Source organism: Cucumis sativus, chromosome 2, assembly GCF_000004075.3.
Source record: "Cucumis sativus cultivar 9930 chromosome 2, Cucumber_9930_V3, whole genome shotgun sequence".
Taxonomy (NCBI): Eukaryota; Viridiplantae; Streptophyta; class Magnoliopsida; order Cucurbitales; family Cucurbitaceae; genus Cucumis; species Cucumis sativus.
In genome coordinates, this window is record NC_026656.2 from 6,127,042 (window position 1) to 6,152,464 (window position 25,423).

The following is a 25,423-nucleotide window of genomic DNA, read 5'->3' on the forward strand; positions in this document are numbered from 1 at the left end:
GTATAATGTGTATAAAATGATATGAGTATTGTATTATTATGAAAAAATGTGGTGATTTCCTGGAATAAAATAGAGGGGGTGTAGAAGAAGTTTTGTAATATTAAAAGTGACGAAAGAAATGAAGAAATCAAGTCAAAGTTGATTTCATTATATAAATAAATAAATAAAAAGCTCCTAAGAATTTGAAAGAAAGTGAAAAAGGAAAAGAAAACACACAGAAATGAGTGTGCTCCGACAAAGGCCACGTTCTATTAATCTTCTATAGGTTAATTAGGGGAAGAAGAAGAGAAGAGGATCTGTACCTGCTCCTCTCTCTCTCTCTCTCTAGATTCTATGCAAAATATTCATTACCTGTTTTAGGTTGGATTATTCTTTACCCTTTTCTTTCTTTTCTTATTACTTTTTAATAAAACTAAACATATATAAGAAAATGAAAGTATTTGTTGAAAGAAAAGTCAAACTGGGAAATTTCTTGTTTGCTCACCAAGTTTTTATCTTACCTTCTAAGTATATACATGTGTTGGATTCATGTGATCCTTACTAAATTTTCTTTTATAACTAATATCAACTTTTTTAATTTATGGGATGAAAATTATTATGAGAGATTTCATTAAAAATTTGTTGAAGTATGAACATTGAAGGTATGGGGAAAGGCACATAAAAGAGAGAATGGGGAAAAGTGGAGAGGTGTGTTGGTTTGACATTTGAGACATTTGTTAAAGGGTTTTGATTTAGTGGATGTGGATCCCATTTTGGAATTTTGTTTTTATAAAAAAGGAATTGAGCTTGGCCGTCAAGGAATGAGGAAATGTTTGATTATGAGAAACCCCTTTATAAAATCCTCTGCTTAATAGCAACTGCCAAAATACCTCTTTCTTTTCCAATACTCTCTTCTACAAAAGTTTGGTGCTTTTCAATTTTCATCTTTGTTTTCTCTTCTTTTTCAGGTACTCTTTCGCCTTTGCTTTCATCTTCTGCAAGCTTAATCACCCACTTGTTCTTTTTTTTATAAAAAAATAATTTCCTTTTCTTTTCTTTTCTTTGGAGTTTCTTCTGATTGTATTCTCTTATTCCTCTTTCTCTCTTCTGTTTTTATGGGTTTTTCTTTAGTTGGTATCTTTCTCTTTCATCTCAGACTTCACATTTCTACTTCTTCTTGTCTTCTTCATCTTCCTCCATTTTTTATTTTTTTTTTGTGCCTTTTTGTTTCTTCCTATGTTTGAGCATTTTAAGAAATTTACTTTTTCTTCTTCTTTTTTACTTTGGTCTGTTTCACTTTGTTTCTTTTGATGAAAATGAAATGGAGAAATTAATGAAGTTTAATCATCTTTTGGGTTTCTCTTTTGGATTAATAAGAGAGAGAGTACAGTAATTCCTCTTGTTTTTTCATATACTCTGTTTTTCTTTTTTTGCTCTGTTTCTGGGGAGGTTTGTTGTGTTGAATGTACAAGTTTCTCCTACAATCTCTTTTTGACTTTTTTCAGATTCTTTTTTCAGATATTTGTTCTAGAATTCAAAATGATGATTCTTAAATGTCATTCTTTTGTGTTCTGTTTTTTCCAGTAGGTAGAGTTTGAATTTAGGACAGCAAAAATGGAGATAGAAAATGGGGTAGACGGAAAAGCAAATAATATAGATCAACCAAGCTCATCAAGAGCTAATGAAACTGAGAAAAGCTCCAATAAAAATGCAAACCAAGAAGATTTGAAGAGCAAAAATGGAGATGGGAAAACCAATTCGGTTCCATTCTACAAGCTATTCTCATTTGCAGATTCGACCGATGTTCTTTTGATGATTTTTGGCACGATCGGCGCCATAGGGAACGGCCTCAGTCTACCACTTATGACTATTGTGTTTGGAGAATTGACTGATTCATTTGGTGTTAATCAGAGCAATACAGATATAGTTAAAGTAGTTTCCAAGGTGAGACTATCTGTGATGTTATGTTACGTTATGATTTATGAAGAACCACTCTTTGTATTACAACAAGATAAGCTTCATTTTATTAACTTTGTTGCCTTCAAAATGTCGTGCAGGTATGTCTTAAATTTGTGTACTTAGCAATTGGATGTGGTGCAGCGGCTTTTATCCGTAAGATCATTTTCAGTACCGAGTTTTGTCAATTCTTATTGTGTAAACGATTCTGATTGTTGATTCTTTGTTTGTGCATATCAGAGGTAGCTAGTTGGATGGTCACAGGGGAGAGGCAAGCTTCAAGAATAAGGGGTTTGTATCTCAAAACTATATTGAGGCAAGATGTTTCTTTCTTTGACATGGAAACGAACACCGGAGAGGTGGTTGAGAGGATGTCAGGAGACACCGTTCTTATACAAGATGCAATGGGGGAGAAGGTAACATCATTTAGTATAAAAATTAAACTTAAAAGTTCACTACATGGAAAAGATTGAATTGCCATTCAAGTTGTATACTTGTGAATGATGTTTAAGAAATTTATGTCTTATTTGTTCAGGTTGGAAAATGTATACAACTTGTATCAACATTCTTTGGAGGCTTTATAATAGCTTTCATTAAAGGGTGGCTTCTAACGCTGGTCATGTTATCCTCCCTTCCTCTCCTTGTGATTTCTGGAGGTATTACGTCGGTCATTATTACAAAAATGACTTCCCGTGGTCAAAGTGCTTATGCAAAAGCAGCCGATGTCGTCGAGCAAACAATCAGCTCAATTAGAACGGTATGTTATATATTGTCTAAATATCATAGGTTTCTTTCTTTGGACTGTCTATTCTTTATGAGAGTTTACTCTTGATACTTTACTGTTGGGTAGGTTGCCTCATTTACTGGAGAGAAACAAGCTGTGAGCAATTATAAAAAATTTCTCGTAAACGCTTATCGATCGGGTGTTCAAGAAGGATTGGCTGTGGGAGTTGGTTTTGGAACTATTTTTGCAGTACTTTTCTTCAGCTATTCATTGGCTATATGGTATGGTGCAAAGTTGGTATTGGATAAAGGATACACTGGAGGCGAAGTTCTTAACGTGGTCATTGCCGTGCTAACTGGTTCCATGTGAGCTTTATTTACATTTCTTTTACTACACATTACAAAGTTTCTCAACTAATTTCACTTAGCTTGAATATATATCTAATTGTGCTCAATATTTTCATCAGGTCTTTAGGCCAAGCATCTCCATGCTTAAGTGCATTTGCTGCTGGTCGAGCTGCAGCATTTAAAATGTTTGAAACTATCAAGAGGATACCTCTCATTGATGCTTATGACATGAAAGGAAAGACATTAGACGACATTACAGGTGATATAGAATTGAAAGATGTTCATTTTAGCTATCCTACGAGACCAAATGAGAATATTTTCAATGGATTTTCCCTAAAAATTCCGAGTGGGACGACTGCTGCTTTGGTTGGGCAAAGTGGAAGTGGAAAATCAACTGTGATAAGTTTGATTGAGAGATTCTATGATCCAAGTATGGGTGAAGTTCTTATTGATGGCATCAACCTCAAAGAGTTTCAACTAAAATGGATTAGAAGCAAAATTGGTCTTGTCAGCCAAGAACCTGTTTTGTTTGCATCTAGCATAAAGGATAACATCGCCTATGGAAAAGATGGTGCAACCATGGAAGAGATAAAAGCAGCAGCTGAACTTGCCAATGCGTCAAAATTTATCGACAAACTACCCCAGGTGTCAACATTTGCTATGAGTTTAATGCATAAATGGTATGTTTTCGAATGTTTTTCTAATACTAAGAGCTTGATTGCATTCAGGGACTGGACACACTTGTTGGTGCTCATGGAACTCAACTTTCTGGTGGTCAAAAGCAAAGAGTTGCCATTGCTAGAGCAATTTTGAAAGATCCACGAATCTTACTTCTAGATGAAGCTACAAGTGCACTTGATGCTGAATCCGAGCATGTCGTGCAAGAGGCATTGGACCGAATCATGGTTAATCGAACTACGGTAATTGTTGCACATCGTCTAAGCACCGTAAGAAATGCAGATATGATTGCTGTCATTCATAAAGGAAAGATGGTTGAAAAAGGTACCAAGAAGTTGTCTTTTCTTTTTGTTCTATCACTCCCATATTGCTACCCTATTGGGTGGATTATGATCTGGTAGTGTGGTCCGTTTTGATTGATTAAACTATTTTCTACACCAATAAGTTTCTGATCTCTTTAAGTCTGATAGGTTGACTTTGATTTATCAGGCTCTCACACAGAACTACTTAAGGATCCTGAAGGACCTTACTCACAACTTATTAAGCTGCAAGAAGTCAACCAAGAGTCTCAAGAAGCTGGAATTGATAAAGTTAAACAAGAAAGTATATCGGGATCGTTTAGACGATATAGCAAAGGAGTGTTGATGGCACGATCCATTAGTAGAGGATCATCTGGTGTAGGTAACAGCAGCCGCCACTCTTTCTCAGTTTCATTTGGTTTACCTGCGGGAGTTCCTATTACAGATGTTCCAATGGCTGATGAAAGTGCATCTGTCGACACCAAAGAACGATCACCTCCAGTCCCACTTCGTCGACTTGCACTCCTCAATAAGCCTGAAATTCCCATACTTGTACTTGGATCTGTGGCTGCCATCATCAATGGTGTCATTCTTCCACTTTTCGGGTTAATATTTGCCAATGCCATCGAAACATTTTACAAACCGCCGGATAAACTCAAAAAGGATTCTAGATTTTGGGCATTGATAATGATGTTGCTTGGTATAGCGTCATTAGTGGCAGCTCCAGCAAGAACATACTTCTTTTCTGTGGCTGGTTGCAAGTTAATACAACGGATTAGATTGCTTTGTTTTCAAAACATAGTTAACATGGAGGTTGGTTGGTTTGATAGAACCGAAAATTCTAGTGGTTCAATAGGTGCTAGGCTCTCAGCAAATGCTGCAACTGTGCGTGCACTGGTTGGGGATGCACTAAGTCAACTTGTTGAGAATCTCGCAGCAGTTACAGCTGGTTTAGTCATTGCTTTTGCTTCAAGTTGGCAGTTGGCTTTTATAGTCCTCGCCATGTTTCCACTTCTTGGGCTTAACGGCTATGTACAAATGAAGTTTTTGAAAGGATTTAGTGCAGATGCAAAGGTAGAATCTTAAACTAACTAATATGTAGGTTGAAGTGTTACTATAATTATTCATTGACATTGTTTATTGCTTGGCAGTTGATGTACGAACAAGCCAGCCAGGTTGCTACCGATGCGGTGGGGAGTATAAGAACAGTCGCATCATTTTGTGCAGAAGAAAAGGTGATGCTACTTTACAAAAAGAAATGTGAAGGTCCAATGAAGGCAGGAATAAGACAAGGTTTGATCAGTGGGACTGGATTTGGAGTATCATTCTTTTTATTGTTTGCAGTCTATGCTGCAACATTCTTTGCCGGTGCTCATTTCGTTCAAGATGGCAAAGCCACTTTCTCTGACATTTTTCGAGTAAGTACCTGTTGAACTGATGATCCTTTCTTTCTTTCGTAATCGACAACACAAGCCTTGTTTATTAGTTGCTAGTTAGTAATCATAAATGTCATTGGCAGGTTTTCTTTGCTTTGACAATGGCTGCTTTTGCCATTTCTCAATCAAGTTCACTTGCACCTGATTCTACCAAAGCAAAAGAAGCCACTGCTTCCATATTTTCCATGATTGATCGTAAATCAGAAATCAATCCGAGTGTTGAAACAGGCGAAACATTGGAAAATTTTAAGGGTGAGATCGAGTTTCGACATGTAAGTTTCAAGTATCCTTCTAGACCAGATGTTCAAATTCTTCGAGACCTCAGCTTGACCATCCGATCTGGGAAGGTATATATTTTTTACTTTTCCTATTACTTTAATTTTAATTTTTATCTGAAAAATCTATGTGCAAGTTTTCATTTTGGTTTCTCTATGGGCTTCCTTTTTTCTAGACTGTTGCTCTAGTTGGAGAAAGTGGTTGTGGAAAATCCACTGTCATCTCTCTATTACAAAGGTTTTATGATCCTGATTCTGGTAGCATAACACTTGATGGAATTGAGATTCACAAGTTTCAAGTTAAATGGTTGAGACAACAAATGGGTTTAGTGAGCCAAGAACCGATCCTTTTCAATGACACGATCCGAGCTAACATAGCATATGGGAAGGGAGGAGATGCAACGGAGACTGAAATAATCGCTGCAGCTGAATTGTCCAATGCTCACAAGTTCATCAGTAGTTTGCATCAGGTGAGAAAAATGAATACTTTTGTTGTTCATCATCATATAACTTCTTCATATATGTAATTATCATACTTCTTCACGACTAGAACACTCCTTGATTGTGAATAAAATAACACTATAAAGAGTTCAAGCACAGAACATTCATTAAATATTTTAACAAACTCATGAATGCAATATGAGCAGGGCTATGACTCGATGGTGGGAGAGAGAGGAGCTCAACTATCGGGAGGGCAGAAGCAACGAGTAGCAATTGCACGAGCGATAATCAAGAGCCCGAAGATCTTGTTGTTAGATGAGGCGACGAGTGCACTTGATGCAGAATCAGAAAGAGTGGTTCAAGATGCATTGGACAAGGTGATGGTGAACAGAACAACCATAGTGGTAGCTCATAGATTAAGTACTGTGAAAAATGCTGATATAATTGCAGTGGTAAAAAATGGAGTGATAGTTGAAAAAGGAAAGCATGATAGTTTGATTAATATCAAAGATGGATTTTATGCTTCCTTAGTTCAACTTCACACAAATGCTTCATCTTCATCAGCAGCATAATCACCATTTTCTTCAACCTATGTTTTTCTTTTATACATACATGTATAATCTTGTATTTTTATTTTGAAAGAGTGAAGAGTGTTAGTAATTCTTTTTGTTTTTTATTGGTGGGGGGGATTTCTAATGGATTATATTATCAAATATTGGTACTGCCCAAGTGATGCATCCAAAAATACTCAACACAAGTTGTATGGGTTAAGTTTAATGTAGTGAAAGAGTGAGCTTAATTCTTTGAATTGTTGTGTTAGTTCAATTAAATACTACCCAATGGACCATTTAATTAGGACAAACTGGGGATTAAAAGGCATCCTAATTTCCCTTTTTCTTTACAATATTCATAATCAAAAACATCTCAATCACTTATTATCCTTGGATTCTCTTTAGGTCTATTATTTTATTTCTATTATGCAATATAATATATATTCATTTACTTTAAGCAACCCAAATAATTCAAGGCTAATCCTTATATTAAAATTTATGAAACAAAGCAAGTCGTAGATGGCTCATTTCTTTAAGTTTCTTCTTTCGTCATATATATGAGTTCCAAGTTTTCAAAAGTAGTGAAAATATTAAATAGCCAAAAGAAAATGTCCAAGTTGAGAAAAGAGAAAAAAAAAATCTTAAGTATGGTCCCAAAATCTTTATCAAAAACACGTGTTTATGACTTAAATATTACATTAGATAACATTAAGTTTCCTTTGCTCTTAATCCATATGTCTTCAAAGAAAATGTGAAGTGATCTCTCTATCTTTCCAATCTTTGTTGTTTTGTTTAAAAAACTTTATTCGAGAAAGAAAAAAATTTCGAAAAGATGAAGTGAAGCCGGTTTAGTACCGTACCATTTAGTTTTTAGTGTTGAGTTTTTGAAAATTAACTCTATAAACATTTATTCCACTCTAAATATTTAGCTTCGTTTTCTACTCTTTACCAATGTTTTCAACAATATATATTTTAATTTTTTACCTATGTCCCGAAAAGCAAATCAAACCCAAATTTGAAAACTAAAACAAATAGTTTTCAAAACTCTTGTTTTTGTTTAGAAAATATAGACTTGACTTTAAAAAATAAAAAGGAAATTGGAAAATTGGTTCCCAACCAAACCTAAAAGAGACAGTATTGTTTTTATTTTTAGAAAATTGAAAATTGAGCAAAAACCCAATAAATATTAGTCTTTGGACATTGATTTTGGTTTGGGTTCAGTGCATTTGGATCTTTGCATTTCTTAATATTCTAAGTTTGACTTTTGAATATGAATTTTCAATAAAACGAAGGTAAAAGGAAAGAAGAAAGAAGGAAGAAGAAAAGCTTTGTTGTTGGGAATGAAGGAAAGAGGAGATGGTAGGTTTTGTTGAGGAAAGTCCCAAAAGGGTTCTCTCTTTCTAATTCTCTTTCAAAAGGATATAATGGTGCTTTAACGTTCATCTTTTATCTTTTTGTTTTTTCAGGTATTACTTTGCCTTTTGCCTTCACCTTCTTCTTCTTCCTTCTTCCTTTTCTTCTTTTCTCACCTTTCTTCTGGTTCTCAACCATTTTTCCTCTTCCCAATATTATGTTTTAATTTGGTGCTGATTTCTTTCATGTGAAGATTATTATTATTTGAGCCTTTCTTCATCTTAAATCATGCTTTTCATCCTTTTTTCTCTCTTTTTATCTTTTGCATGTCATCTCAACTTGTTGTTTTCTTCTTCTTTCTTCCAGAATTTATCAACTCTAATCATACTTTCTCTTTTGATAGGAGAGAAAAGAAGTAATAGTGTGATTTTAGTACCATGCAAAGCTGGAACTGTGTTTGACTTACAATTGGATTTCTAGTTCAATTCAATACTATGCATTACTAACACTTAATTTATCTTAAATATCTTAAATGAAAGTTTGAATTTAAATTTAAACTGAGTATAAGAACACATTATCAATGAGTGTTGCCATAAAAGACTTCAAATTAATCAAACATCAAAACTAAAAGATTACATCTATCATGATAAATTGAGTTCAATCACTCATAATCACCCATAAAATCCTAAACTATCCTCAAAGTCCAAAATAAAAAGAAAATAATAAGAAGAAGAAGAACAATAATAATAAACTAATATCCTCAAAGTCCAAAATAATAATAATAAAACTACTGAATAAAGGGAAATAATAAAATCCTACTAGACGTTGACCAGAAAGAAAGTGTTTTTTCAAAAATTAATTTTCACTTAAACACTTTCTTAAAAATTAATTTTCCCTTGAACACTTTCTTAAAAGTTTTTATGTTACAAGTTTGTTTCATTTTCTGTCAAGAACCATTGTTAAACAGTATAAAGTAATAATGAAAGGATAATTGTAATTGATGGTCATTTGATGAATAATAATTAAGATTATAAGAATATTTTTAAAAAAAATTGCAAATATAACAAAACTATCACGGATAGACTTGAGTCATTGATAAACTCGTATAATCTATAAGTGATATATAAACCAATATTTACAATATGGTCTATCGGTGATAGAATTTGATAAATTTTGCTATATTTGTAAATTTTTACTTAATTATTTTGAATCTAATTGTTAAATTTGCAACTATAAAAAATATTTTTTGATTGAGGTGAGTTTTTTCTTTTTTTGTTGTATTATTGATTTCATGGTTCAAAGACTAGTTTGAGTTTTTTGAGAAGACTCTTACCTATTTCCAAAAGGCTTTAAAAAGTTTAAATCCAAATGGATTGTTTTAATACTCACCATTCTCTTTGTGTGATATTTTCTTAGTGTAGTGTAGAGTTAAAATTGAGGACACCAAAAATGGAGATAAAAAATGGTGTAGATGGAAACTCAAATAATACACATCAACCAACCTCATCAAGAGCCAACGAAACTGAGAAAAGCTCCAACAACAATGAAAACCAACAAGATTTTAACAACAAAAATGGTGATGGGAAGACGAATTCAGTTCCATTCTATAAGTTATTCTCATTTGCAGATTCAAACGATGTTCTTTTGATGATCATTGGCTCCATTGGCGCCATAGGGAATGGACTCAGTCTACCCCTTATGACTATTGTGTTTGGAGAATTGACAGATTCATTTGGTGTTAACCAAAGCAGCTCAAACATAGTTAAAGTAGTTTCAAAGGTGAAACTATATGTTATGATTTATGAAGAATCCATTTTTGTATTCCTACACCATGAACAAACTTCATTTCATTAACTTTGTTACCTCCTCAAAATGTTGTGCAGGTCTGCCTTAAATTTGTGTACTTAGGAATTGGATGTGGCGTAGCGGCTTTCATCCGTAAGAAATTTTTCGGTACCAAGTTTTATTGAGTTCAAGATATATATTATGGTTGTTTAATTCTTTGTTTGTTTACATGTATCAGAGGTGTCTAGTTGGATGGTTACAGGGGAGAGGCAAGCTTCAAGAATAAGGGGTTTGTATCTCAAAACTATATTGAGACAGGATGTTTCTTTCTTTGACATGGAAACGAACACCGGAGAGGTGGTCGAGAGGATGTCAGGAGACACTGTTCTTATACAAGATGCAATGGGGGAGAAGGTAACAACATTTTAGTATGAAAATTAAGCTTAAAACCCCATTACATGTATATATTCGTGAGTGATAGTGTTTAAGAAATTCTTATCTTCTTCATTCAGGTTGGAAAATGTATACAACTTGTATCAACATTCTTTGGAGGCTTTATAATAGCTTTCATTAAAGGGTGGCTTTTAACACTGGTCATGTTATCCTCCTTTCCTCTCCTTGTGATTTTTGGGGGTATTACGTCGATCATTGTTACGAAAATGGCATATCGTGGTCAAAATGCTTATGCAAAAGCAGCCGACGTCGTTGAGCAAACAATCAGCTCAATTAGAACTGTATGTTATATATTGTCCAAACATCATAGTTTATTTTTTTGGATTATTTGTTTTGTTATGACAGAAACAAATCGACAAGCAAGAAACACGAACAGTGTAGAAATAGCACATGGCTTACAAACAATGTGTTAGCTATATGGTACTCAAACATGTTCTTTAGGACTTCTTACTCTTGAAGTTGATACTTTAATTCTTTGTAGGTTGTCTCATTTACCGGTGAGAAACAAGCTGTGACAAATTATAAAAAATTTCTTGTAAATGCTTATCGATCGGGTGTTCACGAAGGTTTGGCCGTGGGAATCGGTTTTGGCACTGTTTCAGCAGTACTTCTCTTCAGCGATTCATTGGCTATATGGTATGGTGCAAAGTTGATACTGGATAAAGGATACACCGGAGGCGAAGTTCTGAACGTGCTCATTGCCGTAATAACTGGTTCCATGTGGGCTTTATTTGCATTTCTTTCACTACGTACACATTACAAAGTTTATCAGCTGAATTCCCTTTTAATATATACTTGCTTTGTGCTCAATGTTTCTATCAGGTCTTTGGGCCAAGCATCTCCATGCCTAAGTGCATTTGCTGCTGGCCGAGCTGCAGCCTTTAAAATGTTTGAAACAATCAAGAGGAAGCCGCTAATCGATGCTTACGACATGGAAGGAAAGATATTAGACGACATTTCGGGCGACATAGAATTGAGAGATATTCATTTTAGCTATCCTACTAGACCAAATGAGCAGATTTTCAATGGGTTTTCCCTAAAAATTCCGAGTGGGACGACTGCTGCTTTGGTTGGACAAAGTGGAAGTGGGAAATCAACTGTGATAAGTTTGATTGAGAGATTCTATGATCCAAGTATGGGTGAAGTTCTTATTGATGGCATCAACCTCAAAGAGTTTCAACTAAAATGGATTAGAATCAAAATTGGTCTTGTCAGCCAAGAACCTGTGTTGTTTGCATCTAGCATAATGGATAACATCGCTTACGGAAAAGATGGCGCAACCATGGAAGAGATAAAAATAGCAGCTGAACTTGCCAATGCTTCGAAATTTATCGACAAATTACCTCAGGTATCAAAATTCGCTCCGAGAGTTTAATGCATTAATAGTAGTATTTCTTATGTTATTCTAATATATAGAGCTAAAATTGCGTCCAGGGACTGAACACACTTGTTGGTGCACATGGAACTCAACTTTCTGGTGGTCAAAAGCAAAGAGTTGCCATTGCTAGAGCAATTTTGAAAGATCCGAGAATTTTGCTTCTAGATGAAGCTACAAGTGCACTTGATGCTGAATCCGAGCATGTTGTGCAAGAAGCATTGGACCGAATCATGGTTAATCGAACTACGGTAATCGTTGCTCATCGTCTTAGCACAGTAAGAAATGCAGATATGATTGCTGTCATTCATAAAGGAAAGTTGGTTGAAAAAGGTACTAAGAAGTTTTTTCTTTTCAACTTTTTTTGTTCTATCGCTCCCACCCATATTGCTTCCCCAGTGAGTCGATTATTATCTCATAGTTCAGTCGGTTTGATTAGTTAAACTAATTTCTACAGCAAGAAGTTTCATAACAGTTCGCTTTTGTAAGGTCAAGTTTTAGACAAAAAAAAACTGATAATTGTTCTTCAGAACATTTTTGGTCTCTAAGTCGTCTACTAATTGACTTTGTTTGATCCATTAGGCTCTCACACAGAACTACTTAAGGATCCTGAAGGACCATACTCACAACTTATTAGGCTGCAAGAAGTCAACCAAGAGTCCCAAGAAGCAGGAATTGATAAAGTTAAACAAGAAAGTAAATCGGGATCGTTTAGACGATATAGCAAAGGAGCACCGATGACACGGTCCCTTAGCAGAGAATCATCTGGAGTAGGAAACAGCAGCCGCCACTCTTTTTCAGTTTCTTTTGGTTTACCTGCAGGGGTTCCTATCACAGATGTTCCTATTGCAGATGAAAGTGCATCTGTCGACACCAAAGAACGATCACCACCAGTCCCACTTCGTCGACTTGTATTCCTCAATAAGCCTGAAATTCCCATACTTGTACTTGGATCTATGGCTGCCATCATCAATGGGGTCATTCTTCCAATTTTCGGCTTACTATTTGCCAATGCGATCGAAACATTTTACAAACCACCGGATAAAGTAAAAAAAGAATCGAAATTTTGGGCAATGATATTGATGTTCCTTGGTATAGCATCATTACTGGCTGCTCCAGCGAAAACATACTTCTTTTCTGTGGCGGGTTGCAAGTTAATACAACGGATTAGATTGCTTTGTTTTCAAAACATAGTTAACATGGAGGTTGGTTGGTTTGATAGGACTGAAAATTCTAGCGGTTCAATAGGTGCAAGGCTCTCGGCAAATGCTGCAACTGTACGTTCGTTGGTCGGGGATGCGCTAAGTCAACTTGTCGAGAGTCTAGCAACAGTTACAGCTGGTTTAGTCATTGCTTTTGTTGCAAGTTGGCAGTTGGCTTTGATAGTCCTAGCCATGTTTCCACTTCTTGGTCTCAACGGCTTTGTCCAAATGAAGTTTTTGAAAGGATTTAGTGCAGATGCAAAGGTAGAATCTAAAACTAACGAATATATAGGTTGAAGTGTTACTATAACTATTCATTGACATTGTTTATTGCTTGGCAGTTGATGTACGAACAAGCCAGCCAGGTTGCTACCGATGCGGTGGGGAGTATAAGAACAGTTGCATCATTTTGTGCAGAAGAAAAGGTGATGCTACTTTATAAAAAGAAATGTGAAGGTCCGATGAAGGCAGGAATAAGACAAGGTTTGATCAGTGGGACTGGATTTGGAGTATCATTCTTTTTATTGTTTTCAGTCTATGCTGCAACATTCTTTGCTGGTGCTCATTTCGTTCAAGATGGCAAAGCCACTTTCTCCGACGTTTTTCAAGTAAGTATCTGTTGAACTGATGATCATTTCTTTTAACTTTCGTAATCGACTACACAACCCTTGTTTATTAGTTTCTAGTTAGTAATCATAAATGTCATTGACAGGTTTTCTTTGCTTTGACAATGGCTGCTTTTGCCATTTCTCAATCAAGCTCACTTGCACCTGATTCTACCAAGGCAAAAGAAGCCACTGCTTCCATATTTTCCATGATTGATCGTAAATCAGAAATTGACCCGAGTGTTGAAACAGGTGAAATGTATGAAAATTTGAAAGGTGAAATCGAGTTTCGGCATGTAAGCTTCAAGTATCCTTCTAGACCAGATGTTCAAATTCTTCGAGACCTCAGCTTGACCATTCGATCTGGGAAGGTATTTGATTTTTTTTATTTTTCTTTTCTTATTACTTTAAATTTCCTTTGAAAAAAACTAAACACAAGTTTTCATTTTGGTTTCCCATGTGCTTTTTCTTTTAGACTATTGCTTTGGTTGGAGAAAGTGGTTGTGGAAAATCCACTGTTATCTCTCTTTTACAAAGGTTTTATGATCCCGATTCGGGTAGTATAACACTCGATGGAATTGAGATTCACAAGTTTCAAGTCAAATGGTTGAGACAACAAATGGGATTAGTGAGCCAAGAACCAGTCCTTTTCAATGACACAATTCGCTCTAACATAGCATACGGGAAGGGAGGAGATGCAACTGAGGCTGAAATAATTGCTGCAGCTGAATTATCCAATGCTCACAAGTTCATCAGTAGTTTGCATCAGGTGAGAAAAATGAATACTTTTGTCGTTCATCATCATATAACTTCATATATGTAATTATCATACTTTTTCACAACTAGAACACTACTTGATTGAGAAAAAAATAACACCACAAAGAGTTTAAACACAGGACATTCATTAACTATTTTAACAAACTCATGAATGCAAAATGAGCAGGGCTATGACTCGATGGTGGGAGAGAGAGGAGCTCAGCTATCAGGAGGGCAGAAGCAGCGAGTAGCGATTGCACGAGCGATAATCAAGAGGCCGAAGATTTTGTTGTTTGATGAGGCAACAAGTGCACTTGATGCGGAATCAGAAAGAGTGGTTCAAGATGCATTAGACAAGGTGATGGTGAACAGAACAACTATAGTGATAGCTCATAGATTAAGTACTGTGAAAAATGCTGATATAATTGCGGTGGTAAAAAATGGAGTGATAGTTGAAAAAGGAAAGCATGATACTTTGATTAATATCAAAGATGGATTTTATGCTTCCTTAGTTCACCTTCACACAAATGCTTCATCTTCATCAGCAGCTTAATCACCATTTTCCTACAATTATCATTTCTCTTTTATACATATATACATGTATAGTTTAGTTTTTTTTTTTTTTTTGTTCTTTTGAAAGAATGAGTTTAATGGCTAATATATCTCTTCGATAGTAGGTTGAGGTTCACATAATTTAAGAGAGGTCTCTCAAGTCCTCTTAGTACTAATGTCATCATTTTAAATAAATGATGTTCTCATAGGTCTTGAGAGACCTCTCGTAAATTATGCGAACCTCAACGTACCATCGAAGAGAGATATTAGCCATTAACCCTTGGATCGAAGGACAAAAAAAAAATTGAAGTTGTCATCCTTTCATCGAATGTAAAATGTTCAGTTGGTCGAACAAAGAAGATTAGAATTACTTCTAAAATGGAGTTTCAAGATATGCGTTAAATGTGGATGTGTTGGTCAAAACCGAAAGAGACGCAAGTTTTCCTTATTGAACTAATTTTTCCTTCTTATTATTAGATTTTTTGTATGTTGTTTCACACTTTGATTTGAAATATTTATATTCCAGCTTTTAATTCAATTGTTTTATTTCCATAAATTTTCATCTACTATGCTAATCAAAGTTTCTCAATTTATTACATTCAATATACTATTCATCATACATGATCACTATTTTTTCAAAATTTAACAAATTGATAAGGTAACCTTTCATTCATAAAATATACAATGTATTATTTCATATATATTATTCATAAAGCAATTTAACATATCTTCCTCATTCAACTACTTTTTCATACAATTCCCTAGATCTTCAATCTTTCATCGACGCCTCTACATCGCAAGCATATCCACTTTTTCTCAACATTACATATACCATAGAACAACTAACGTTTTAAAGGCATATATTACCTATACTTATTATAATTTTTTCTCATTCATGTTCCTATGAACATAAACAACTTTCATACATAATCACTATTGTTTCAAACATAACGTATTATTTATTACGTAAGATATGAATATTTTAAATAAAATACATAAACAAATTGATATTAAAATCTTTCATTCATAAAATATACACTGTATTATTCAATATATACTATAATTACGTGGAATATATGAAAAACAATGCAAAACAAAACAAAGAATGGATGGAGAGAGAGCTTAAAAGTGAGAGTGAAATTGGAAGGGAAGAATTTTTTAACAAAATCATCAAAAGAAAAATGATTAAAGGGTAATTTTGATTATAATATTAACATAACACAATTAATCACTTATCAATTTAGGTAAGATATCTAATAAATGCAAATTTTAATCATGGTTCATTTTTTTTCTTTTTCTTTTTCCATTTTTAATACATTATTAATAATAAAGATGGGTAAATTGACCATTTGAATCTATCATGCAATATATATAACATTTTAAGTCATAGTAGTTAAAACCCTTTTAAAAATACAATATTTATTCTGTAAACAATAAAAGTTTGAATCTTTTTCCTTAACCAATGCTTATTCAGTTATTTGCTAAACAAAATTTTGACTTTTTGAAAGAAAAAAAAAGTGAAAGCTAAAAAGAAAATTTACCAAACGATTGGGGACGATGGACAATGGACAAAAAATTGATGGGCGAGAGATTGTCAACCGTGGACGAAGGGAAGCAGTGGCTGACGACGGTTGCTTATTGATGAAGATAGTCGATTGGAAGTTTGACGTTTGAGAATAAGAGGCAGAGCCAAGAGGAATAGGAAGGATAGTTTGTGGTGGGCGACAAAACAAAAATGTGAAAGCTAAAGGTAATTCTGGTTTTACTTTCAATCAATTAAGGAAATGGGATAATGGACTTAGCTCTGACCGCTTAGGCCTTGAAGGAGAATGAGGAATGGAACTACCGAATAGAGCTGGTGGAAACCCTAGACCTAACCTTACTTGAGGATTTCTAAGTTTTAAAGGAAAACTAAGTTTAGTTGAAGGGAAGTTGTTGTTTTGTCATGTTTAGGTTGTTTGGTGGAAAGAAGAGTTGAAGAAAATCCTAAGTGTTGAAGTTTGGGAGGTTGACGACGAGGTGAATTAAAGAATGGCTGGTGGTTAGGTGTTTTAGACATGACTAGGTGACAAAAGGTGTCATATGAACCTCTAAGGGCATGTCTTAGGCATTTTAGAAGGCAAGGCTAGGCTAGGCGTTTTGCAAGGAGCTGAGGTGCCACACTGATGGAATACAGTAGAAATGTCCAGCAAAATTAGTGGAAGTAAATTATGTGTTGCACCATATGTCTCTGGTTATCCACCCTGTTGAGCTACTATCATTTATGCAGATCTAGGGATAGTTCCATATGAACAGGATTTCGTAATTAGTTCAAGATTAAGATTAAGTTACCTAAGTCATTAATAATCAATTTTATACAATAAACGGTATAATAAGGTGTCCATCAAATGTAAACATAAGTAATAACACTTTTTCTTTTTGTTATTTCGAACTCTCGATAAGCTATTATTATTGTTGAGACTTTAATTAATAAATAAAAGTTTTCTACAACTAAAGTGATGGAATGAACATGTATATCAATAATAGACTTCTCCCTCTGTTTATCAATTATATAAATTTTTATCGCTCTATATGATTAGTAACATTAATGATAAACTTCTATCACGATCCATGTGTGATAGACTTCAATTAATCTACCATACTATATCACTAAAAAATGTAGTGTAGCTAAAATAAAAGCAAAAGAAATTAAGATGATTTTCTTTATATACATCATATTAACTTTAATAAGTTTGATTATATCCCTAAACTTTTACTTCTTATCATAAGAACCCACAATCATTAATGTTAATTCGATACACATAAATTGGATTAACAGGACATACAAGAACCTTATATACATAAAAGAGACAATAGGTAGAGAAAAAAGTGATTGATGCTAATTAGAATTATTGTACTGAATTGGCACTAAAGATGGAAGAAAAAATGAATTATAAGACAAAACCCATTTTGGGATGAGATTAAGAAAAGAAAGCCATGAAAGAATAATATTAGAGATGAATGAATGGAAATGGTGGGGCTAAGTTCATGTCTAGGAATGGATATGTGTGAATGTGAAGCATTTTGGTAGGTTCTAAAATAGAATGCCCACCAACTGTTTGTTTTATGTGTCACAGGTACCATCACATGGGTTGTTAAACTTACACATCAAACACCCAAAAATAAAATCCCGTTGTTTTCGAAACCTAGTAAAATAAATCAAAATATTTACAAATATAGCAAGATAATCAATCTAAATCTGCCGATTTACAAAGTTTTTACTTCTACCAATTTGTAACTTTAAAGTAGTTTTTTTCTTTTTTTTCCTTTATCACGTATCTTCAAACTTTAGCTATTACATCTACATGGACAAATAAGTTGACTAATTTGCAAGTAAACGAGCGGACGTAACATCTACAAAAGGTGACTTAAAACATTACATCAAACATAATGCATACTATGTTATAATATATTTGTCGAGCTATTATTTTTTTGAAACTGCAGTCGTCATGTATCTAGAAGAAGGTACGAAACGAATCAATTATTAGTTCAATAAATATGTTATAGTGTGATTTAGGTGAAGTAGAAGTGTGAAGAAAGGACTATTTGTAAGATTAGAATTAAAAGTTGTAGAGGGTATAGAGGTGGTGGGATTATTTGTAGTAATGGTTGACATAAAAGAGCAAAAAAAGAGAGAAATGTGTGCATTAAAAAGTAATAAAGAAAGTAGCACATGAGGATCCAATTGGTGGAAGTGAAAAAGGAAGGATAAGGTTTAATGGGCTACTACCCCAACTAACTTCTCTTCATTATTTGGTTGCCTACACCTATATTCATTAATTCCCTCTCTCATATATCTTATCATCTACCACCACACATTAAAATCTTTCTTTTCAACCTCCTCTTTTTCTTCACACTTCATCAAACTCACATCTTCTTTCCTTTGACCTATCATCTTATGCATCACCCTAACCCCTAAATGTACTTCCAACTTTCTATAACACTTCAAACATAACTTATCCTTACTAATAACAATATTTACGGTTGTCACGAGTAATAACAGTTTGTGTTTATATACAAATAATAAAAGCACTCAGAAGTAATTTTCTTTCGAAACTTTTAGAAAGTTTAAGGGTATTTTGTTTAATTTAGCTTAAAAAAAGATAGGCTATCTTTTTTGAAGCATTAAAAAATAAATTAAATTACAAACATGTACTTTCAAATTTGCATATAATATATTCATATACGGTCTAATATGTCTTTGAAATTTTAATTTTGTATCTAACCAATCTTAATCTTAATAAAACCGTGACGTATCTAACATTATTTTAATAAGTTACATAGAATTGATTTTTGTGTCCAACAAGACTCGCAGCTATTAAAAGAATCAAATGAAAAAAAACACACTTTCAACATTTTGATTAAGAATATATATTTTTATATTAATTGAGTTATTCTCAATCGATAAAAAATCAAATGTTTAAGATTGTAAAAGTTTAGAGATTTTTTAAACACAAAAATGAGATTTTAAGAACCAATCTGTCTCAAAATTTAGGAACGAAAGGAATTTATTTGAACGTTGGAAGAAAACTATAAGCCTACCCTAAATTATGGAGTGGTTGCAATTACTATGCACTCCAACTTATCACATTATTGTAATTAAATTCAACCACTACCATATATTTATGACAGTAAGGCTTTATTGCAACAATTTTGTATGGTTAGGGATGATTATTTGAATCAAATTACTTGGAGAAAGGATGATGAGTTAATTAGTGTATATTACCCATTTTGTGCAGTGATAAGAGCTAATATAGCTATTGTCTACGGGTGCTTATTGTAATTTCATCTAATAACAATTAACAACAAATACAAAACCAATAAAAATCTTGGTGTATCTTCCCATCTTTTTCTACTTTTCATAATTATTGATTACTCGAGTTTTTTCTTTTTACAATTATCGAAAAACTAAGATGTTACAATTTTTGAATACAAATTCATATTGATTGAGTTTAGGTCAAACACCCCTGAAAATTCTAAAAGAGAGATGGAAGAAGAGAAGAGGGGGGGGGGAGAGATAAAAGGAGGTAGAAATTTGCACCTTTCTTTGAGCTGATATCTGTTTGTGCTACAAATTTCAACAAATGATTGTCATGTTGTTGTTGCAGAGCAACCCCACTGCCTTCACTTTGATGGGAAAGTTGGGTCTGAGCATGACATGACATATATATAATAATATATACACACACATACTTTTTTAATCTGCAATGTCTGCTTAATCATGAAAAAGCTAATCAAAGTAACAAAATAAGTATTAGAACAATTCTGTACTTTTGTAGCGATATGACGTCCTCCACTCTAATTCTTAATATTGATTTTCTCTTGAATTTTTCCGCTACTAACCATTCTAATAATCTACATGAAATAGAGCGTCATCACTGGACCAATTTCAAAAGTTGAAAGAAAAAGAGTATGATAGAATGAATCAGAACAGTTGTAGAAAAGGGAATGATTGTAATGAAAAAGAGAAGTCAGTTTGGATTATTTTGCAGTGTCTCACAAAACCCAACTCAGAAACAAACAAATAAATCAAAAGCAAGAAAAAGGCGTTTAGATTTAAACACAATGGAGGTATCAACAGTGCCCAACAAACAAGCCAAATCTTGGAACATTCTCTTCTAAAAAGCTCGACAATGGCACCATGCTATGCTACAATCACAAGCCAAACCCATGAACAATGAACAATTTTAGAACATATATTCCACAATTTCAGAGATCCAACAATAAACAATTTTCAATGACATAAATAGAGAGAAATATGGTGAAGAATAAGAAGTAAAATAGCTTAAATATGACAGCCAAAGCAGTTACATGTCTTTGGAGTAAAAGAGCAAAACCCAAAAGGCCTATTAGGAATGTTACAGTTTATAGCATAGCAACAAGGCGATGGAAGGCACATTCCTCTAGCGCCACCACAGCAAGTACAGAGAGCACATATTTGGAAGCTCTTCAGCTGTCTCCGGCCACCGCTGTTCATCATCATCGCCGTCGTCGTCGTCGTCTCCATCAATGGTACCATTATCGGTTCTTGATCGGACTCATTAACCTAAGAAACAACAAACACAAACAATCAGCTCAGTATTCAATCTCAGAAACAGAACATTGATGAAATCGATTTAGGGGAGAGGGAAAGAAATGGGGTTTCGAATTTTGGAACTGAGGGATTTGAAGAGAAGTGGAATTCGAGTGCTTACGTGGATTGAGGTCCCTTCAATGGCGTTTTGAGCAAGAAAGAGCAAGAGAATGAAAGAAAATAAAACCCCATAAGAAGACATTATGAGGAAAAAGGGGGAAATGGTGGGTTCTGAGAAGGAGCTAGAAATGAGTGAAGATGTTTTTCATGGGAAGTTCTTAAAAACTTCCAATTGATTAGATCTGAGGATTGAATTTGAAAGAGGGTTTTGCAAGAGGATTTGTGGAGTTAGAAGAAGAAGAAGAAGAAGAAGAAGAAGAATTGGCCGGAAGGAGAAAGAATGGGCCTCGTGAAGAGTGATTGTACGTTGTGGGCAAATTTCTCATTGTTTGGTCCTTTCTTTCAATTAAAATAAACAATGTTGTTGCATGTTTCTTTCAAATATTACAAGTCAACACAATTATTAATATCTTTCTTTTTTCCTTTCTTTCTTTATTTGAAATATTACTTTATGGGTTCAAATTGACCTATGTCTTCGTCATTAATTGATAGTCCTATTCGAGTATAACTTATAATAAAACATCTATTATAATCATTGTTTAGTTTAAAACTCGATTGAGTTATGCTCAAGTTAACATATATAAGTTAGAGGTGTTCAGCTAAAGAAGTTACAAAGAAATTTTTTACAAATAATCTATTCGGTTGGCTCAATATGTAAAGTGATACAAGCTTAGGGAGAGACTTATAAGTGAGCCTATGGACGCATATATACGAGACTAGCATGACTTATTTTAGCAAGACATATTCGAATGAGAGAAAAAACATAATGATTTACTAATTTCTACTTTTTTTTTTTTTTTTTTTGAAGATTTGTAACTAGTTGAATCTTTATTTATGCTATGCGGGACAAAATTTAGAATTCTAATAGAACATGTGTGTGAACTAGCTCGCATACTTTGTGATCTTGAACATACCACACTATTGTGGTTTTGTTGCACACGAGCTCCACGTACAATTATCCTCGATACATTTGACATCGAACAAGGACTTGCTATACTTCTAAACTCTGTATTCAAAATTGGTGTGTCGATGGACATAATAGACAATCTTATTTTCAAGTTTACCTTACTAAAAAATAGTTCACCAACTTCTATGTTTGTCCTAGATGAAGATGTACCAGGCATAATGAACTATGATCTACAACTTGACAATGAAGGTTGTGAGACAACTGAAGTAAGTCTAGGACCACATGGTTCTGTAGGGTTACAATGCACATCATTACAACACACTTATTGGTGTCATGTAAAGGACTCTGCTAATATAAGATAATAGTCGCCATTATAATCAAGCCAAATGCTCTTATAAATTGATCAGTGATACCCCCTAATGGATAGTCCTTCAAACCTGTCATAAGGCACCTTCAGACTTGTCTTATGGAGCCTCCTTCGGATATAAGGGTTCCATCTGACTATTCATCATATTTTTTAACCGAAGAACTGATTTATCAAGCTTGTCTGACTCAAAGGTCAAGTCCCTTTGTTCATTGAGGTCTTCTTCTAATCTCTTTTTTATGGGAGTCCAACGCCTCAATTCACGTCCATAAATAAATAGGAAGCCTAGGGTAGTGAACAAATACCTATCATTCTTAGGATAAGCAGTCTCTGCTTTAAACTGTTGTGAGCTCCCGAATGTTCCCACAGTCCACTGAATTCAATCATGTGGTTCTCTTATTAATAGATACCTCTAATTGGTTGAATTGGATTCCTCTTTCCAATTTCCATTGATTTGTGTGGTTGTGATCGAGTGATAATGTTGAAATATTGTTCATAGACAATAGAATACCATCCTCTACTTGAGCATATTGATATGATTCATCGTATTGTTTATCTACACACATACCATCATAATTCATATTTCCAAGACCTCTTCTTAAATTTTCCTCTTCATGTGATTCAGTGTTACGAATAATTGAACTCTACTAAGATCATCTTTGAAAAGAAGAAAAGCAATGACATTTCATCGTTCCTTATATATTATAAAGGGGCTTCAAAATCAAGTTAATATTTAACTAGCTCTCATTACTACATCAAAGTCGGCATAATTGATCTTTGTAATCATGTCTATGTAATCTTTAAGTTCTTCGTACTCACCATAATTCATGTTCAGCTCACTCCGAATGTACAAACTTTGGTTTTCATCCCAACCCCTCCGTGTCAAACAAGTAAACACTTTTGTGTCATCTTGGCATCAACTTAATGTCTCGCTCGAATGTGTCATGTTGTCTCGCTCGAATGTTGTCTCACTGTCTCATTGGCTCGCTCTCCCTACATCTCGATTTACATCCTTTTACTTGTAACGCTCTCTCCCCGATCTTTGATTTTCATATGCCAGAACTCTTACAAACACCTAAAAAATGGAATAAAATTTCCGTTTGCATAAAGGCTTGTTGAGTTCTGGAAATTTCGTTCAACAAATCACCATTAAGAAGAACTTCGTTAACAAATAATGCACCGTTCAAATGAAGCTTCAATTCAAACACAACATGACTTCCTGTTTGTTTTGGTTCAGTGTTATATTATTCATTTTTATTTTATAAAATATTGTCAAATTGTTCGTAGTTTAACAATCAATTACGTCGTAGGTCAAATTCCAATCGAGACATCAAGATTGTGGTATAGCGAGAGCAAGACAAAAATGTGAGGGCAAAGTACGTACTCCGGTAATGTTATGACATAAGTGAGGGTTAGTTGGCATTATCTTTTTAAAAAATGGATCACTTAACATATTGGACCTGCCGAATGGGTCATTCGTACAAATTTTCCAAGTTACAGTTTAAAAAATTAACTCTTGTATGGTTCAAGAAATTCTCGTAGGTCCCTTTTATGTCTACTTAATTTTTACACTATGGGTTGAAGTTGGTCTATGTCTTGATTGTTATCTTATAGTTCATTCTAGTATAATTTAGAATAAAAAAACTTGTTAAGATAGTTTAGGTTGAATTATGCTCAAATTAAATATAGGGGTCTTTTTAAAATTAAAATAAATAGACAAAATATTTACATTGTATAGAATAATTTTGAAAACGAAAAAAGCCTACAGGTCCACAATGAAAATTTTCAAAAATGACCCGTGATTAATTGGCATCAAACTCATAATATAATTGGAAACACAATCGTTTAGATTTGGTTATTCTTTCTTATACGATCGTTTAGATTTGACTTTGGGTAGTCAAATCTAAATGATTTCTTTAAAGATTTTTTTTATACACGATTGTTTAGATTTGTCACACGATCGTTTAATTTAATCGTTTAAATTTTGGTAGCCAAATCTAAATGATTTTTTTCAAAAAAATTTGTACATGATCATTTAGATTTGATCGTTTAAATTAGGATAGCTAAATCTCAACTATTTTTTTTAAGATTTTTTTGTACACGATCATTTATATTTAGTACATGATCGTTTATATTTGGAACACGATCATTTAGATTTAGCTGCTTTTGTACACAACCGTTTAGCAATCCATTATCCATTTTTTTTCACCATCTTTTATATTTGTCACACGATTTTGAACCAAATAATAGTTTAAAAGAAAATATAAAAAATTACCGAAGAAAGTAAAAAACGATGGAAATGAAAAGAAAAAAAGTACAAAAGAAGAGAAAAATAAGATAGGAAGGAAAAGAAAAATTACAGAAAAAAGAATATAAAAAGGAAAGGCAAATGAAAATATTTTAAAAAATTGCAGTAGAAGAGAAAGAAAAATTATCACATAAGAGAATAGTAGAAAGACGATGAAAAGGAAGAACAAACCTAAATTTTGTTTAAAAGATAGTAAATTTTATAGGCTTTTTCAATTTGTGATACGAAACGTAAATATTTTATGAATGATATACTTAAACTATTCCGGTTGAGATATGACTATTTTTCATTAAAGTTCAATTTTGTAGTTAATTTACCAATTGGGTGTGTAGAGCCTTTGGCTAAATTATAAAAATACTCTTTGTGTTGTTTTTTTTTTCTCTAAATATCAAAAATTACAATATTACCTTTTACATTTCATTACAAAATTATCATTATAAAGTTTTTCAATTTCTATCAAACATTTCAAATTACCATTTTAATTTCTATCTACCATTCCAATAGATTTTTTTTTTTTTTTTTAGTTTTGAAACATGAATGAAACAATAACAATGCAACTTTTGAAAATTATATGTTTTTTTCCAAGCAAATAGCAAGGTTTAATTATACTTTTCTTTTTGTAATTTAGCCTAATTAATCTATTTTGGGTCTCTTAAAATTACATTTTGTAATGAAAAATTATTTTAAATAGCAAAATTTCAATCTAAACATCTATCAATATTTATCAACGATAGTTGGTAATAGTTTATCGATGTCTATCAACATCTATTAGTGGTATTTGTCATATCTATATGTATTTTAATTTGGATCATTTTGCTATATTCGAAAAACAGTCTTTTGTACTT

At 33.5% G+C, this 25,423-nt stretch overlaps 2 protein-coding genes and 1 long non-coding RNA gene across 6 annotated transcripts; 2 read left to right on the forward strand and 1 right to left on the reverse strand.

Moving 5' to 3' along the window:
- Positions 1–791: 791 nt before the first annotated feature.
- Positions 792–7,068, forward strand: LOC101209574 (ABC transporter B family member 4). The gene is made up of 13 exons (XM_004152781.3): positions 792–947; positions 1,564–1,923; positions 2,037–2,091; positions 2,176–2,351; positions 2,471–2,692; positions 2,786–3,024; positions 3,126–3,651; positions 3,735–4,008; positions 4,174–5,057; positions 5,135–5,401; positions 5,503–5,766; positions 5,871–6,164; positions 6,342–7,068. Exons 2-13 carry the CDS (start codon positions 1,594–1,596, stop codon positions 6,705–6,707), a joined length of 3,897 nt encoding a protein of 1,298 aa, XP_004152829.3. The 5' UTR covers positions 792–947; positions 1,564–1,593; the 3' UTR covers positions 6,708–7,068.
- Positions 7,069–7,939: 871 nt separating this feature from the next.
- LOC101221890 (ABC transporter B family member 21) lies at positions 7,940–15,264 on the forward strand. 4 transcript variants are annotated; one of them, XM_031881328.1, is made up of 13 exons: positions 7,940–8,152; positions 9,456–9,818; positions 9,923–9,977; positions 10,063–10,238; positions 10,337–10,558; positions 10,759–10,997; positions 11,100–11,625; positions 11,712–11,985; positions 12,235–13,118; positions 13,196–13,462; positions 13,567–13,830; positions 13,935–14,228; positions 14,403–15,264. In XM_031881328.1, exons 2-13 carry the CDS (start codon positions 9,489–9,491, stop codon positions 14,766–14,768), a joined length of 3,897 nt encoding a protein of 1,298 aa, XP_031737188.1. In that variant the 5' UTR covers positions 7,940–8,152; positions 9,456–9,488; the 3' UTR covers positions 14,769–15,264. The 4 variants fall into 4 exon arrangements, with proteins under 4 accessions (XP_031737188.1, XP_031737189.1, XP_031737187.1 ...); XM_031881329.1 differs by having other exon boundaries at positions 9,461–9,818; XM_031881327.1 differs by having other exon boundaries at positions 7,951–8,045.
- Positions 15,265–20,333: 5,069 nt separating this feature from the next.
- Positions 20,334–21,389, reverse strand: LOC101209160. The gene is made up of 2 exons (XR_968661.2): positions 21,001–21,389; positions 20,334–20,852 (listed from the first exon to the last, which is right to left on the reverse strand). It is a non-coding gene; the product is annotated as an uncharacterized LOC101209160 (long non-coding RNA).
- Positions 21,390–25,423: the final 4,034 nt, after the last annotated feature.

What these genes read in the sequence shown, in the direction of transcription:
- LOC101209574 (XM_004152781.3), top strand. Translation starts at nt 1,594, where the DNA reads ATGGAGATAGAAAATGGGGTAGACGGAAAAGCAAATAATATAGATCAA. An exon ending in TGGTGCAGCGGCTTTTATCC is followed by an intron (nt 2,092 to 2,175) that starts GTAAGATCATTT and finishes TGTGCATATCAG; the next exon opens with AGGTAGCTAGTTGGATGGTC. An exon ending in CAATCAGCTCAATTAGAACG is followed by an intron (nt 2,693 to 2,785) that starts GTATGTTATATA and finishes ACTGTTGGGTAG; the next exon opens with GTTGCCTCATTTACTGGAGA.
- LOC101221890 (XM_031881327.1), top strand. An exon ending in GCCGTAATAACTGGTTCCAT is followed by an intron (nt 10,998 to 11,099) that starts GTGGGCTTTATT and finishes TGTTTCTATCAG; the next exon opens with GTCTTTGGGCCAAGCATCTC. An exon ending in CTTTCTCCGACGTTTTTCAA is followed by an intron (nt 13,463 to 13,566) that starts GTAAGTATCTGT and finishes TGTCATTGACAG; the next exon opens with GTTTTCTTTGCTTTGACAAT.